This window comes from Entelurus aequoreus, linkage group LG24 (assembly GCF_033978785.1).
Source record: "Entelurus aequoreus isolate RoL-2023_Sb linkage group LG24, RoL_Eaeq_v1.1, whole genome shotgun sequence".
NCBI lineage: Eukaryota > Metazoa > Chordata > Actinopteri > Syngnathiformes > Syngnathidae > Entelurus > Entelurus aequoreus.
The window spans coordinates 6,138,079-6,156,034 of record NC_084754.1 but is presented as its reverse complement, the minus strand read 5'-3'; the positions used below and the strand labels follow the sequence as shown (position 1 = coordinate 6,156,034).

The 17,956-nt window shown below is 41.2% G+C and overlaps 1 protein-coding gene across 1 annotated transcript in view; it reads right to left on the bottom strand.

Annotated features, from left to right (window-relative positions):
• Positions 1-17,956, bottom strand: part of LOC133641713 (cyclic nucleotide-gated cation channel beta-3-like) — a 68,929-nt gene that overhangs the window by 25,560 nt on the left and 25,413 nt on the right. Inside the window, exons 19-23 of the mRNA XM_062035656.1 lie at positions 15,631-15,680; positions 15,305-15,522; positions 13,385-13,412; positions 4,495-4,654; positions 3,042-3,056 (exon numbers count right to left, since the gene is read on the bottom strand). Of these exons, the coding sequence (XP_061891640.1) occupies positions 3,042-3,056; positions 4,495-4,654; positions 13,385-13,412; positions 15,305-15,522; positions 15,631-15,680 (471 nt within the window). The remainder of the gene's footprint in view (positions 1-3,041; positions 3,057-4,494; positions 4,655-13,384; positions 13,413-15,304; positions 15,523-15,630; positions 15,681-17,956) is intronic.

Here is a 17,956-nt window from a genome sequence, read left to right as displayed (position 1 = left end):
CCAGAAATTACGAAAATCCTTAACTTTCACAGCCATATTGCTACAATAATAAACATTTTAAAAAGCATTATGCACTCAAGTATATAATCAGCAAAGAGAAATGAGCAGACAGAGGGAGAGAAGGGAGGTGGCTGGGTGGTGGGGCCATGTGTGTGCTTTGGAAGAGAGGTCGTCTTCTCTTCCGCTGTGAAGTAAGTCCGCTTTGGCATATTTATTCCAGAAAAGTCTGTTCTCATCACAATTAAAAACCTTCTGTGGTACGAAGACAACTTCCTCAATCTTTTCAATACGAACAGCCCAAAATGGCTGGGACACAAAATTAATGAATGAAGCGTACTAGAGTTTTCCCGATACTATTTTGGTACCGGAACCAGTACCAAAATGTATTTCGATAACTTTCAAAATAAAGAGGATCATGAATTGTTAAAAAAATTGTGTTTCATTTTAAGAAACAATTTGAAGATACGTTAAACATATTGTTCTTATTGCACTCAAAATACAATTTTAGAAGATTAAAATAAAAATTAAAAGGCACTAAACACAATGTGATTTTCTTGTTGCACTCAAAGAACAACTTAAAATTTGATGTATTACATAAAGTCTTCCCTACTCTAGGATTTGTTTAAAATATAATATAAAGTTTTATTTACAATATATTAAATGCTTCATGATTTATGGTTGCCACTCTTGGTCTATGCTTTAAGAAAAATACAATCATTAGTAAATACTAAAAACAATACTATCGTTAAAAGTACACAGATGTAGCGGGTAAAACACACATTGTTAAAGATAAAACACAAATTGCAGAAATTTGTTTCAAATTTCAGTCATTTAACTTGTATTAGTTTGCGCAACATGGGCGGTTTGGACTCCGCTAATATTTGGCATCAAGCCAAGCAACTGTGTGCTCGTCAACGATTTGTGCACAACAGTGGCGCTAATTACTAGATAACCTTTAAACTCATTGGTTTTACTACTTACGTATAAAATACTACACGGTCAAGCTCCTGCCTATCTTGCCGATTGTATTGTACCATATGTCCCGGCAAGAAATCTGCGTTCAAAGAACTCCGGCTTATTAGTGATTCCCAGAGCCCAAAAAAAGTCTGCGGGCTATAGAGCGTTTTCTATTCGGGCTCCAATATTATGGAATGCCCTCCCGGTAAAAGTTAGAGATGCTACCTCAGTAGAAGCATTTAAGTCTCATCTTAAAACTCATTTGTATACTCTAGCCTTTAAATAGACTCGCTTTTTAGACCAGTTGATCTGCCGTTTCTTTTCTTTTCTTTTCTACTCTGCTCCGGGGTGGACCGCTAGCCTGTCCATCAGATGGGGACATCTCTACGCTGCTGACCCGTCTCCGCTCGGGATGGTTCCTGCTGGCCCCACCATGGACTGGACTTTCGCTGATGTGTTGGACTTTCACAATATTATGTCAGACCCCCTCGACATCCATTGCTTTCGGTCTCCCCTAAAGGGGGGGGGTTACCCACATATGCGGTCCTCTCCAAGGTTTCTCATAGTCATTCACATTGACGTCCCACTGGGGTGAGTTTTCCTTGCCCGTATGTGGGCTCTGTACCGAGGATGTCGTTGTGGCTTGTACAGCCCTTTGAGACACTTGTGATTTAGGGCTACATAAATAAACATTGATTGATTGATTGTGCAAGTCTCGATGATTGTTATCAAAATGTTTACCTAGTAATACTTAAATTGTGCTACCTTTGGCGAGGCATGTTTTTAAAGCAGGGTTTGCAGCACGGCACTTTTGTGTTTAAAGCGTCATCTTTAAATTACGCTTCACGCGCGCTCTTTATTAACCAGTAGAATTGCCTCTATTTGCCATTTTTCCTCCCCACGGTGTTTCTGCTTGTGTGCTCTGTGAGTGTATGCGCGCTGACACACTCAACATGCTCCTCCGCTCTGTACGTCACACGGCAACATGCGGATGAAAAGAAAATACCGGTATTTTTCAAAGGCAGTATAGTACCGTTTTCAATTAATTAGTACTGCAGTACTTTATTAGTACCTAAAGCGTGCACAGAGACATTTTCTTGTCATTGTTATGCTGATGACACACAAATGTATTTTCCGTTAAAGAGAAATCATGCCTCTTCAATGCAGCCACTACTTGCCTGTCTTGATGATATCAAGGCCTGGATGGCCCTAAATTTCTTAAATTTCAATGAAAAGAAGACAGAAGTAATAGTGTTTGGACCTACTGGTACCTGTGAGCTCCCCCCTGTTGACTTTGGCCCTTTGGCTTTGCATGTTACGCCCATGGTCACCAACCTGGGCTTTCGTATTGACTGTGATTTTTATTTTTTAGTCTGTCCTTTGCCTGTATTTCTTTGGTGTACAGCCCTTTGTTCTTCAACTGTGGTTGTTTTTAAAGGGCTTTATAAATAATGGTATTGGTATTCTTCGCACAAAGAAGCATGTTGGGCGCGATCTAAAGGTTCATAAATAGAAAAGTTTGCAAATAGAAGGGTTCATAAATCGAGGTTCCGCTGTACTTTAAACATAGTGTATGGAGCGTTTGCAGGACACAAATAAAAGAAAATAGCCTCTTTTCCACCACAGAAACTTTTCCTGGGGTTTTGAAAAAGTTTACATTAAATGTATCGAGTTAAAAAACTTTCTCCCGATCCAAACCTTTAAAAAATACCTGGTAACGAGGTTTGTCTTTCAGAATCCCATGCACTGATGAGGTATGTTTTCAAGGAATTCTGAGGTGTTACACAGATCATCAATAATAATGTAAAATTGGTATTATTCTAAAGTTGGTGGAAAAGGCGCCAACACCGCTTTGCTAAAGGCTGGACAGTAGAGGGCACCAGAGACAATTTCAAACACAGGAAGTAAAATGTGAAGCAACACATTCCAACTGATGGGAATTCACACAATTCCAGTTCACTGATTTTTGAACTGAAATATTTGCCTTGCAAAGAAGTGGTGCATTAAAGCTGTACGCATGTAAAGAATGTGTCCACACAGTATAATAGCACCGCACTACAACTTAACCCATGCAGCATCCTTACTCTTTATCTCCTTTGCTGCAGATGCAACATAAAAAGAGAGAGAGAGACACACACGCATTTAACACACTTATTGCTGTGTATATAAGCCAGGGGTGTCCAAACGTTTTGATGTTAAAGTTAAAGTTAAAGTACCAATGATTGTCACACACACACTAGGTGTGGCGAAATTATTCTCAGCATTTGACCCATCACCCTTGATCACCCCCTGGGAGGTGAGGGGAGCAGTGAGAATCATTTTTTGGTGATTTAACCCCCAATTCCAACCCTTGATGCTGAGTGCCAAGCAGGGAGGAAACGGGTCCCATTTATATAGTCTTTGGTATGACTCGGCCGGGGTTTGAACTCACGAGGGGTCCGCATTGGGATAAAAAAATTTGGCAAGGGGCCAAAAAACCCTCTATATATGAAATTACACACTTTAGTCACCTTTACACTCTTTTAATCAAATATAGTAATTAAAAGTTAAAGTTAAAGTGCCAATGATTGGCGAAATTATTCTCTGCATTTGACCCATCACCCTTGATCACCCCCTGGGAGGTGAGGGGAGCAGTGGGCATCAGCGGTGGCCACGCCCAGGAATCATTTTTTGGTGATTTAACCCCCAATTCCAACCCTTGATGCTGAGTGCCAAGCAGGGAGGAAACGGGTCCCATTTATATAGTCTTTGGTATGACTTGGCCGGGGTTTGAACTCACGAGGGGTCCGCATTGGGATAAAAAAAATTGGCAAGGGGCCAAAAAACCCTCTATATATGAAATTACACACTTTAGTCACCTTTACACTCTTTTAATCAAATATAGTAATTAAAAGTTAAAGTTAAAGTGCCAATGACTGGCGAAATTATTCTCTGCATTTGACCCATCACCCTTGATCACCCCCTGGGAGGTGAGGGGAGCAGTGGGCATCAGCGGTGGCCACGCCCAGGAATCATTTTGGTGATTTAACCCACAATTCCAACCCTTGATGCTGAGTGCCAAGCAGGGAGGTAATGGGTCCCATTTTTATAGTCTTTGGTATGACTCGGCTGGGGTTTGAACTCACAACCTACCGATCTCAGGGCGGACACTCTAACCACTAGGCCACTGAGTAATGCTGCCTGAGGCTGAGCCAATCAGTCGCCACAAACATGAACAGCGCGCTTTGATTGGTCTCCTCTAGTGGCCAATAATACAGTAGTATTGATATTTTTAATTCATTTAGCCATTTTATGCTTGGAATGCTTGATTTATGGCAACAAAGTTGTACAATTTGATTTAAAAAAAAAAAAAAGATAATCTGATGTGGTGAAGCCTCAATATTTAAAGCACGATGTGGCGAGGGACGATATGAAGAAATATGGTACAGTGGAAAATATTTAAGTCTGTGCCGCTTATGTTGACCAACGGATTGAGCCCACCGTGTTTTTATTGTTACTAAAAGGTACACAAACGCAAGAAACGATGTCCACACCCACCTCTGTCGACCTCCTGTGGGGGTCACAGGGACAGTCAGAGTTGTCAGTTTGGGGTCCTGGGGGGCGAGGAGCTCCTCCCCATTTCCCTCCCCAGTTTTCTCCCGGTCCGAGTCGACATCCTCAACATTGACGGCTGGGCGGAGGCCGAGTCTAGAACTATCTGTGGAGGTTTATACAAACAATTGTTGTGTTAAAAGAGGGTAACAAGGATGAGGAAGGAGGAAATGCATGCAGCAAAGCGGGCCACAAGCAGAGCGCAGAGGCTTGACGGCTTACCTGATAATTAGGTCACCTGTAAGCGTATCCTGACAGATCATTAGACAAACTCATGGGTCTGCATAATCTAGCTCAGCTGCGTCTCACTCATTATATACAAAATGTGTCCTCAAACTAAGCTCTAGAAAAATACAAGAGCTAATACTTGTTGAGTAAGTACAAACAAGGACATTATAGTCTATTGCCAAAACTCGAGCACCGAAGAAAGATTTGAACTGACTAGAATTCTGGCAAGAACATCACAGCATATCATAGCAATCTTCTGGACTGAGACAACTCAAAAACGATTTTTGTTTCGACTATTGCTCTATTAAACATTTACTGTCTCACAATAACATTAATTTTTATGATCAGTTTTTTGTTGATGACCCTCCATCAACAAATATTGGTAAATAACATGTTTTTTAAAATTATTTCTAGGATTTGTCGTTTTATAATCATTGATTTCCTCTCTCGCATTTGTAAAAAGTTTAACTATCTATAGTAATTATTGTGAACTCTGTACTGTTGGTCAAGAGTGCTTGCCATACCATCCATCCATCCATTTTCTACCGCTTATTCCCTTCGGGGTCGCAGGGGGCGCTGGAGCCTATCTCAGCTACAATCGGGCGGAAGGCGGCGTACACCCTGGACAAGTCGCCACCTAGTCGCAGGGCCAACACAGATAGACAGACAACATTCACACTCACATTCACACACTAGGGCCAATTTAGTGTTGCCAATCAACCTATCCCCAGGTGCATGTCTTTGGAGGTGGGAGGAAGCCGGAGTACCCGGAGGGAACCCACACAGTCACGGGGAGAACATGCAAACTCCACACAGAAAGATCCGAGCCCGGGATTGAACTCACGACTACTCAGGACCTTCGTATTGTGAGGCAGACGCACTAACCCCTCTGCCATCGTGCTGCCCCATGCATTTTTTTTTGTTGACAGGCCACCCCAACTTAGATTTGACGATTACTCCCTTATCATAAACACATTATGATGGGACTGTCTGTGGATGCAGCTTGTCGTTACAACTGTACAGTAGAACTCTGCTTCTTAACACATCTCATAAGCCAGAGAGTAGGAAGACGTAGCAGGAGGAGGCATCTTAGTCGTATATTTAGCGAGTATCCAGACCGCTCTCTGTTGTCCTTTCCAAAATAACGCTGCCAGAAACAAAACTGGCGACATTTCACTCTTTTCATAAAGCAGCGGGTCCTTACGCATACAACCCTCTGTCCCATCCAACCGCACACACAGGCGTGTGACAATAAAAGGCACAAAAATTAAGTTAATTTGTATAACACATGCTCACATGCGTCATGGCCAATTATGCTAATTAGACACTGACGTCATCTATCCTCCCCGGCTACCCAACACCACAGACTGCAGTCCTGTTGGAAACACTGTAGTTAGGTAGCTAGTTTGTTAGTTGCCATATACTGTATAACAACTACAGCACACATTTCCATTAAACTTTTACGAGTACCGTATTTTCCGGACTATTAGTTACTTTTTTCCCAAGTTTTGAACCCTGCGGCTAATCTATGGACTTTTCTTCACAAGCGAATACAATTATGGAATGGACTAAGCAAAGAACTCAAACGATGCACTAAAATGATCCACTTTAAGAAACTGTTCAGACTCAAAGTGTTTACAAAGTGCAAGGAAGAAGAATCCTGATAAACATCTTGAACCTCATTAAAAAGGAAAAAAACCTTATTCATCTCATAAACGACATCATCGACTTTTCTGTTTATTTGATCAGCCGTGTGACAGGCACCGTTTGGAAACAAAGTATGTAAATAAACATTTACAAAATCTTCTATGTAAATATCTCATTTCACATCGTATTGGTATATATCTGCGGTTTATAGTCCGGTGCGGCTAATATATGAAAAAAATCTTGTTTTCTTCTCAAATTTAGTGAGTGCGGCTTATTGTCCGGAAAATACGATACATCAAGAACCCGTTAAAATGTAATGCAATTAGAAACAAACAAATGGAAAAATGTAGTTATTGGCTGCTGTCATCATTACTAGGGGTGTCTCAATACTATGTAATGATACTGATATTGGAGCCTTAAGTATTGTCCGATACCGATATTAATCCAATACAATATCAGCAGAAATCATACATACTTTAATTAGCTTGTAGTAGGGTTGTACGGTATACCAGTACTAGTATAGTATCGCGGTACTAATGAATCAAAAACGGTACTATACTGTGTTTGAAAAGTACCGGTTCCCGGGCATGACGTCACGTCGTGACATTGCTGGTTTTACGAGCAGAGGAGCACGTTCGGCAGCGCACAATCACAGAGTACTTACAAGCAGACACAGTGTGTAGACAGAAAAGGGAGAACGGATGCATTTTGGCTTGAAAACTGAAGATAAAGGTGAAGTTATAACACTGAAACGCCCTCAGGAAGAAGTGCTTTAAGACATGGCTAGCTAGCTAGCGGCTAACTTCCAGCCACAGTCTGCAGTGTTTTAGCTACTTCTAAATCACTAATCCTCGCCTCTATGGCGACAAATAAAGTAAGTTTCTTACAAGTATCATCCCTGCAGGACGAGGAGTAGCTAAACATGCTTCACTACACACCGTATGTAAACAAACGCCATGGGTGGATCTACACCTGACATCCACTGTGATATTACCAAGTAGCGTATCTAGTCAATACTACTATGATTACCGGTAGATTGATATTTTTTTAGCATCACAAAATCTTTTTTTGGTTTTTTTTACATTTATATTATGTTTATAAACTCAGGAAATATGTCCCTGGACACATGAGGACTTAAATTATGACTTTGACTACTAACTACTTGGTATCGGATCGATACCCAAATTTGTGGTCTCAGCCAAAACTAATGTAAAGTATCAAACAACAGAAGAATAAGTGATTATTACATTTAAACAGAAGTGTAGATAGAACATGTTAAAAGAGAAAGTAAGCAGATATTAACAGTGAATTCATCATTCATTTTCTACCACTTGTCCCTTATAATGTTGACAAAATAATAGAATGGGGAATTACACAATATGTTACTGCATATGTCAGCAGTCAAATTAGGAGCCTCTGTTTGTTTACTTACTACCAAAAGAAAAGTTGTCACGTATGTTCACTATTTTATTTAAGGACAAAATCGCAATAAAAACATATGTTTAATGTACCATAAGATTTTTTGTTAAAATAAAACCAATAATGCCATTTTATGTGGTCCCCTTTATTTATAAAAGTATCGAAAAGTATCTAAATACATTTTGGTACCGGTAGCGGTACCAAAATATTGGTATCGGGACAACCCTAGTTTGTAGTGTGAAATGTTAGAAAAGGCTGTGTGATATCAGTGAAACAACTATGGTAGCTATGAAAAACTCTAACACATTTATTATGAACAGTCTGGACTAGACTAATGCTGCCTTTAAATTGAAGTGGAGTGGTAATTGTTTTTACGATGCCTATTGGCCACAATTCCTTAAAGGCCTACTGAAAGCCACTACTACCGACCACGCAGTCTGATAGTTTATATATCAATGATGAAATCTTAACATTGCAACACATGCCAATACGGCCGGGTCAACTTATGAAGTGCAATTTTAAATTTCCCGCCACAATTCCGGTTGAAAACGTCTAGATATGATGACATATGCGCGTGACGTTAACGGTTGATACGGAAGTATTCGGACCCATTGAATCCAATACAAAACTCTGTTTTCATTTCATAATTCCACAGTATTCTGGACATCTGTGTTGGTGAATCTTTTGCAATTTGTTTAATGAACAATGGAGACTGCTAAGAAGAAAGTTGTAGGTGGGATCGGTGTATTAGCGGCTGGCTGTAGCAACACAACAAGGAGGACTTACTTGGATAGCAGACGCGCTAGCCAATGCTAGCCGCCAACCGCATCTGTGATCGGGTGAAGTCCTTCGTCGCGCCGTCGATCGCTGAAACGCAGGTGAGCACGGGTGTTGATGAGCAGATGAGGGCTGGCTGGCGTAGGTGGAGCGCTAATGTTTTATCATAGCTCTGTGAGGTCCGGTTGCTAAGTTGCTAAGTTAGCTTCAGCGTCGTTAGCAACAGCATTGTTAAGCTTTGCCAGGCTGAGAATTATTAACCGTGTAGTTACAGGTCCATGGTTTAATAGTATTGTTGATCTTCTGTCTATCCTCCCACTCAGGGATTTATTTATTTAGTTTCTATCTGCATTTGAGCCAGATGCTATCATGTTAGCTCAGTAGCTAAAGAGCTTCGCCGATGTATTGTCGTGGAGATAAAAGTCACTGTGAATGTCCTTTTCGCGTTCTCGACTCTCATTTTCAAGAGGATATAGTATCCGAGGTGGTTTAAAATACAAATCCGTGATCCACAATAGAAAAAGGAGAGAGTGTGGAATCCAATGAGCCAGCTTGTACCTAAGTTACGGTCAGAGCGAAAAAAGATATGTTTGCACTGCATTCTAGTCCGTCACTCTAACGTTCCTCATCCACGAATCTTTCATCCTCGCTCAAATTAATGGGGTAATTGTCGCTTTCTCGGTCCGAATCGCTCTAGCTGCGTTGAAAACAATAGGAAAATATGAGGAAGCGAACAACCGACTACGTCACGCTACTTCCGGTAGGGGCAAGGCTTTTTTTTAAATCAGAGACCAAAAGTTGCGAACTTTATCGTCGTCGTTCTATACTAAATCCTTTCAGCAAAAATATGGCAATATCTCGAAATGATCAAGTATGACACATAGAATGGATCTGCTATCCCCGTTTAAATAAAAAAAATTCAGTAGGCCTTTAAGTTAAGCTCATGGCGCAGTAAGTTGAATACTGGATACTTTCTAATACGCTTCTGCCTTGGGGACTGCGTATCTCTAAGTAATATGCAACTTGAATTATTTGATACTTGTCTATATTGACAAATGCCATGTTTTAGACTGCAACATTGTACAGTAAAGGAGACTTATTACGTATGTCTAGCTTGTGTGCTTAGCTGTTGTGTAGCTGCAAGCTCCTAGGAGTCTAAAGATTACCATGTTTACCCTTTGTAAGCAAAAACATCGAGGCGTTAACTGGATGTCCAGCTGTGCCGTATGTTGGCATGGTATTGTAAGGTTGCTATGATATGCTGTGATGTCATTCAACTCTACGGCAGAGTATGTGCAAGTTGTACGTGGACGGATTCACCTGTGCGTCTTATTGGTGTAATGAGCGAGTCGTCTTCGATGAAGAAGGCAGGGTTAGAAAGGCCTGAAAGCTGGCGGGGCAGCGAGTTGAGCTGCTTAGACGGGGGGCTGACAATGGGCGGCAGGCGGGGGTGTGAGGGGACGTTTGGCAATTCAAGGGTGCTGCCGTTGGGCGAGGACGGAGACGGGGAGCGGGAGCGGAGCTGTTGGAGGTGAGGAGGGAGAGGACCTTGTCGAGCAAAGGGGTTGAGTTCGAAGTCCTGTTTTTGCTGTTGTTGTCGCTTCTTAGGCATCTTGAGGCATAAGGCTGTTGAGGCGGCTCCTGACGTTCACAAAGTACTGCCGGGTCCTGTTGGGAAACTGGGACAGCTTCTGAGGAACGTTGGACAAGCTCTGGGAGAAAGAGGTCAGAGTGGAACCGACCGAGGAGGTGGCGGTAGACGCTGCGGGCAGGAGCTCGCTCACAGTCCGGGCGATGTTGCGAGGGACCTGCGTGAGTCGGATCTGAGAGAGCTCCTGGCGCAGCTCGGGGGGCAGAGAGGGTAAATGCTTGGTGATGTCAGACAGCTGCGTGGGGGGTTTCGGCATGGAGGGGATCTTGGGACGGGAGATGCCGTTCTCTTTGAAGAAGGCGTTGATATTGCCCAGGCACTCCGAGGTGAGAGGGATGCGCATCAGGCAGCTCTTAATTGCATCGCAGCTCACAGGCGCTACAGAGGAGACAAGTAGATAGCACACATACGCTTTCATCAGTAATGCTGGACTCCTTGGAACAACACTGTACAGACGAGGTGTGTCAGGAAAGTTCCAGGACTGAAAGTCCCCCTGACTGGACTCTCACTATTATGTTAGATCCACTATGGACTGAACTCTCACAATATTATGTTAGATCCACTATGGACTGGACTCTCACACTCTTATGTTAGATCCACTATGGACTGGACTCTCACAATATTATGTTAGATCCACTATGGACTGGACTCTCACTATTATGTTAGATCCACTATGGACTGAACTCTCACAATATTATGTTAGATCCACTATGGACTGGACTCTCACACTCTTATGTTAGATCCACTATGGACTGGACTCTCACAATATTATGTTAGATCCACTATGGACTGGACTCTCACAATATTATGTTAGATCCACTATGGACTGAACTCTCACAATATTATGCTAGATCCACTATGGACTGAACTCTCACAATATTATGCTAGATCCACTATGGACTGTGCTCTCACAAAGTTATGTTAGATCCACTATGGACTGGACTCTCACTATTATGTTAGATCCACTATGGACTGGACTCTCACTATTATGTTAGATCCACTATGGACTGAACTCTCACAATATTATGTTAGATCCACTATGGACTGAACTCTCACAATATTATGTTAGATCCACTATGGACTGGACTCTCACACTCTTATGTTAGATCCACTATGGACTGGACTCTCACACTCTTATGTTAGATCCACTATGGACTGGACTCTCACACTCTTATGTTAGATCCACTATGGACTGGACTCTCACACTCTTATGTTAGATCCACTATGGACTGGACTCTCACACTCTTATGTTAGATCCACTATGGACTGGACTCTCACACTCTTATGTTAGATCCACTATGGACTGGACTCTCACACTCTTATGTTAGATCCACTATGGACTGGACTCTCACACTCTTATGTTAGATCCACTATGGACTGGACTCTCACAATATTATGTCAGATCCACTATGGACTGAACTCTCACACTATTATGCTAGATCCACTATGGACTGAACTCTCACAATATTATGCTAGATCCACTATGGACTGAACTCTCACAATATTATGTTAGATCCACTATGGACTGGACTCTCACACTCTTATGTTAGATCCACTATGGACTGGACTCTCACACTCTTATGTTAGATCCACTATGGACTGGACTCTCACACTCTTATGTTAGATCCACTATGGACTGGACTCTCACACTCTTATGTTAGATCCACTATGGACTGGACTCTCACACTCTTATGTTAGATCCACTATGGACTGGACTCTCACAATATTATGTCAGATCCACTATGGACTGAACTCTCACACTATTATGCTAGATCCACTATGGACTGAACTCTCACAATATTATGTTAGATCCACTATGGACTGAACTCTCACAATATTATGCTAGATCCATTATGGACTGGACTCTCACACTATTATGTTAGATCCACTACGGACTGGACTCTCACACTATTATGTTAGATCCACTATGGACTGAACTCTCACAATATTATGCTAGATCCACTATGGACTGAACTCTCACAATATTATGCTTGATCCACTATGGACTGAACTCTCACAATATTATGCTAGATCCACTATGGACTGGACTCTCACAATATTATGCTTGATCCACTATGGACTGGACTGGACTCTCACAATATTATGTTAGATCCACTATGGACTGAACTCTCACAATATTATGCTAGATCCACTATGGACTGGACTCTCACAATATTATGTTAGATCCACTATGGACTGGACTCTCACAATATTATGCTAGATCCACTATGGACTGGACTCTCACAATATTATGCTAGATCCACTATGGACTGGACTCTCACAATATTATGCTAGATCCACTATGGACTGGACTCTCACAATATTATGTTAGATCCACTATGGACTGGACTCTCACAATATTATGTTAGATCCACTATGGACTGGACTCTCACAATATTATGCTGGATCCACTATGGACTGGACTCTCACACTATTATGTTAGATCCACTATGGACTGGACTCTCACACTATTATGCTGGATCCACTATGGACTGGACTCTCACACTATTATGTTAGATCCACTACGGACTGGACTCTCACATTATTATGCTTGATCTACTCGACGTCCATTGCACCGGTCGCCTAGGGGGGGGTCCCCACATCTGCGGTCCCCTCCAAGGTTTCTCATTGTCATCCCATTGGGTTGAGTTTTTTCTTGCCCTGATGTGGGATCTGAGCCCAGGATGTCGTTGTGGCTTGTGCAGCCCTTTGAGACACTCGTCATTTAGGGCTATATAAGTAAACATTGGTTGATTGATTGATTGAATCTAATCTTACAACAAGGGTTCTACCAGGAGTTCACTGCGGCTTTGTCATCACTGTCATCTTGATCTGGTCCACTTTTGAGTTTGGAAAAGAGGAAAAAAAATGAGGACAGAGCCAGGTTGCTGAGTAGAGAGGTTGCTCCAGCATGACCCTGGTTTCGTTGTTTCCTCTTTCCCTTCTTGAAGACGTGGATGGCATCAAGAGGATCCCAGAAGAATCCTTGCAGCTGTGCATGAAGGCTGGGAAAGTGCGTTGGACAGACTTGCACTTGGAGGATTATTGTCTTTTTTGATACGTGTCCTGGAACTTCTCTGACAAACCTTGAATAAAAATACAAAAACAACTTACCCCCACACTCGTCCTCACTGGCCTCCTCCTGCAAAACAACACTTACAAATTATTTTTCACAGCTACAACAAGTGAAAGCAAATTTGAATGTGTTCATTTTAGGGCTGTCTTCGACTAAAGATTTTCATACTCCAGTGAAATTTGTTAGATTTTGCCTATCGTCGCTGATCAGTTGAACATTTTTAAGAGAAACAGATATGTAGTAGTGCAGCTTTCCTTAACCATTGGGCCGGGGCCCATTGTTGGGCCATGAGCGCCCTGGAGAGGACCACCAAATACATCTGTTTCTCAGCTATGGTCTGTAAGAGTGTAGCGGTACTACGATGCAATACACTTTTCCACCACTTGTGGCAGTTATGACAATATCAAAAAACAGAAGAAGTTTGGAGTTAAAGTCATAGAGAGGTTTCTTAAAGAGGTCATATTATTATTTTGTTTCTACATTTAAAACACTTCCTTGTGGTCTACATAACAAGTAATTGTAGTTCTTTGGTCAAAATGTTGCATGGATTATGTTTTACAGACCATTTTCAAGCTGCTTTTTGACCGTCTCGTCAGGATGCGTGGCTTTGCGGGCGGTCTTATCTACATGCCTCCACTTTGACTGCGTCTTCTTCCCGTCAGCCATGCTGTAGTTTTTAGCGCTTCCATATGGATTCTACTGACAGATATAAGTTTGAACTATACGCTACTTTGTATTAGAAATGGCAACAGCGGAGCATGCATGTGCGAGTACGAGCCAGTCTGCCCCACAACAAGAAGATAGAGAAAAGGAAGCACCTTATTGACTACAACGGCGGACTCGCGCAAAGCACTTTTGGTAAATCCCTATCATATATGGATAATCCGCTGAAGTCACACCTGGGAAAAACGTCACATTTACGGCTCGTTAGGAGAAGTATGGAGAATGGCAAAATTGTTTTATAAACATCTCTGCCATGCCTCCATGACTTGATTGCAAATTTTTTGGGACTTATGCAGATCCCAAAGTGCCATTAGGTAAGAAAAGTTGGTTTTACAAAATAGGGTCCGTTCAGGCGCAAAAATTATGACTAAAGTGGTGAAGCTGTGTTTTCATTTGCACTTTGATTTTATTGTAAGTTTAGTTAGGAAACATATTCATTTAATTTATTCATTTTATCACAACATAATTGTATGTAAATATATATATTTTGTCAGTTATCTATGAAACCCTTCTAATGCAGTGTATTTGGTCAGGACTTATTTTTGTTATCAGCCTGACCTAAGCCCAAGGTTTATGTGTCAAATAAATAATACTTTCCTCAGTAACGCACAGTTTCATATCATTTGAGAAGGTTTTAAACTGTAAATAGGTTGGATATAATTGTTTGATACGATTAAAATCAAGGTTAAGATGACAAATTCAGTGTTAATATTTAAGTCGGCCCCGGGCCCCTCTGTATTGGATAAGTTGGGCCCTGATGTTGAAAATGTGAAGAAACCCATGAAATAGTAGTGGTCACTTAGGTGTCAGGAAGGTCACATGAATGTTGTCAAAGTTGATTAAAAGGAACTAAAAGGAATACAGTCTTTCATTAAAGTGAACAAAACAAAGATCTCATTTCCACCTCAAAAAAGGCTAAACCAAAGTTTGTGACGACCTCGGCTCTGGCGCAGCATCAAGAAGACATCTCAGTTGACAAAACACAATTTGTCTGCAGACAAGAATCTTTTTCTAAAATTTAAAGAAGACATACGGAACGCAATTAATTGTATCCTCCCCACACACCTGCTGTATACGCAGGGTCAAAGCAGGTATTTAATGGCCTTCATCCCACAGAGAGGATTTCATGTCTGATGATGGACCAAGTTGAAAACCGAATCAGACTCTTCCGAATAGAATCGTTGAATCTTCGACTATTAGAAGACAGCCCTAGGTCATTGTGGTGCTAATAGTACCTTTTCAGCAGTCTTGGCACACTCAGCGACTTCCTCAGCCTTCTGTGGCTGCTGGGTCACAGGCTCAGGTTGAGAAACTACTTCCTGGGTCTTGTCCTCTACCTGCTGTTCAGGGTCTGGCTCCGAGGCCTTTGTTGGTTCAGGTCTGAGAGGTGGTGGCGAAGGTGATGTTGTTGGTGGTTGCTGGGGCTCTTCTTCGGGCTCTTGATTATCTTTCACTATGATTACATGGAAAAGGAATGTTAGTGTGGATGCACATTTAAATAGTGATGAGACATTTTTATTCTGGTCATGTCAGAAGGTAGTGGTGCTAGGTTGTTCTGTACCTTCTTCACTGATGGTGTGTTCCTCAGCCTCCACAACGGGACTCTCTTTTCTGTACGCAGAACAGGAGACATTTGTGCATTTGTTCTATTTAGTTTGACAAATAAGCCAGTTTGCGGCGTGTTTTAATGAGAAAATGGCTTTACTATGAGAATATTTTACCATTTAACCAACTGAAAACATCAAACTAGGGCTGCAACAACTAATCGATTAAATCGATTAAAATCGATTATTAAAATAGTTGCCGATTAATTTAGTCATCGATTCGTTGGATCTATGCTATGCGCAGTTTTTTTTTTGTTTTTTTTTTAATACTTTTTTTTTTTTTTCTCCCATAAACCTTTATTATAAACTGCAACATTTACAAACAGCTGAGAAACAATAATCAAAATAAGTATGGTGCCAGTACGCTGTTTTTTTTCAATAAAATACTGGATAGGATAGAAATGTAGTTTGTCTCTATTATCCGATTATTAATCGAAGCAAAAATCGACAGATTAATCGATTATCAAATTAATCGTTAGTTGCAGCCCTACATCAAACTAGATCATATTCTACTAAAAGACAGTATGTCATTAATAGATTCATAGAAAGTCTGAGTGTTAATTAAAAAAAAAAACATTTAGCAAAGAAATAGCACAACATAATTGTTACACGAGTTGAAAGTAACACATCATTACTGATATGTTATTCTAAATCAATGAAAAACTCAATTGTGAGTCACATTTTTAAGGTGTGAGTGCGTACGTTAACTTTCCCCATGTTCAATTGATGATATAAGAGATGAAGAACTGATGTAATATCAAAATAATAGTACTAGTAATACTATAGTAATAATACTGTAATAGATGCTAGGCTACTACTGAATTGTAAGTCAAGCTGTAGCAATCAACAATAGCACTCTTTGTTTATGTAACATTTTTATGCAATACTCACATCATCCATCAATGTTGATAAAGATAATGGTCAAAAGGGAAAAACCCAGAGCACCCGAATGACAAACACTAGGATTCCACCATTTAATTGGAAAAACAAGCCACATATTCCATTTTGTGTGCGTCTTTGGTGTCAGGATGTGGCACAGCAGCAGGTTGCCGTAGGAACCGCGGGGAAGGCGGCGATGCAAAGGGGGAGGGAGAGAGGGAAGGCAGGCCGTTGCTAGGGGAAGCTGTGGCTGCTAGGGCACAGATGCTGAGGCAGAGGTATACATAACAGGAGCCCGCGGGGGACTTAGAGCGGGTCAACGTGATTACTAATGTTAAGGTCAAAGCAACTGTGACTTTAGATCTCTGCCTGTTCAAAGGACACACACAATTTATTTACAGTATGTATGTGTTTGTACGTCAATACGATGAGGATCCCTTATCTAGGTGCGAGACATTATTGTGTATAAAGGACAATTTAATCCTTAAATTAATTTATTTGTGGAGAATTTTAGCCATCACAAATAGATTATGTGCTATCCATCAGGTGAAGGTTTGCATCGTAACTCTGCTTCCTAACACTGATCATGCACACCCGGGGCCGTACTTATCAAGCTTCTTAGAGTGCCATTTTACACTTAAGTCCTGAGAATTTGCGAAATTTAGTCCTACTCTCAAACTTAAGAATAAAAGCTTTTTATCAACGTTCTTAAGTCTAAGAATCACTCCTACTCTCCACGATATTTAAGAGACCTTCAGAGGTGTCTTAAGTGGTTAGGAGTTGCCAGCAGGGGATGGCACTGAGGCGAGAGAGACGTGCGCGAACGTTCAGGGAACGGAACAATGTTTTGTTTTTTTGATGATGAGCAGCTGATCAAACGGTATCGTTTAGACAGAGCGGATATTATTTTTGTCACAGATTTAATACTTTTCGATTCCTTGTTGATTTCTGCATGTGTCTGCAGTGGGCTAGTATATATAGAGCCACCCACACCAGTTTCAAATTAGTTGCCTAATTAATGAATTGGAAAGAAAATGTTATGACAGTAGCGTATGTGTGTGGCCGTGAGGTGAGTGACGTCAGTGAGTGTGTGGGCGATAGAAGAGAGGGAGCGGTAGCGTGAGTGCCGGCGGGGACTAGTTTGTTTTGTATTATTTTGTAGTTTATTGTCAAAATATACACTCCCATTGTCCACTTAAATATTTCCAAGATATTTCTTTATTCTTAGACAACGGATTCCCTTCCGTGATTGGTCATTTCTATGGACACAGAAATGACGTCACCTAAAATTCCATTTACGGCACATAGTAATGTCGTAATTCAGCTCTGAGTGTGACACTTAAGATTCAGTCCTACACTTCGTTGAAAGTGTGAGTAAGACGCTTGATAACTAACTTTTAAGTG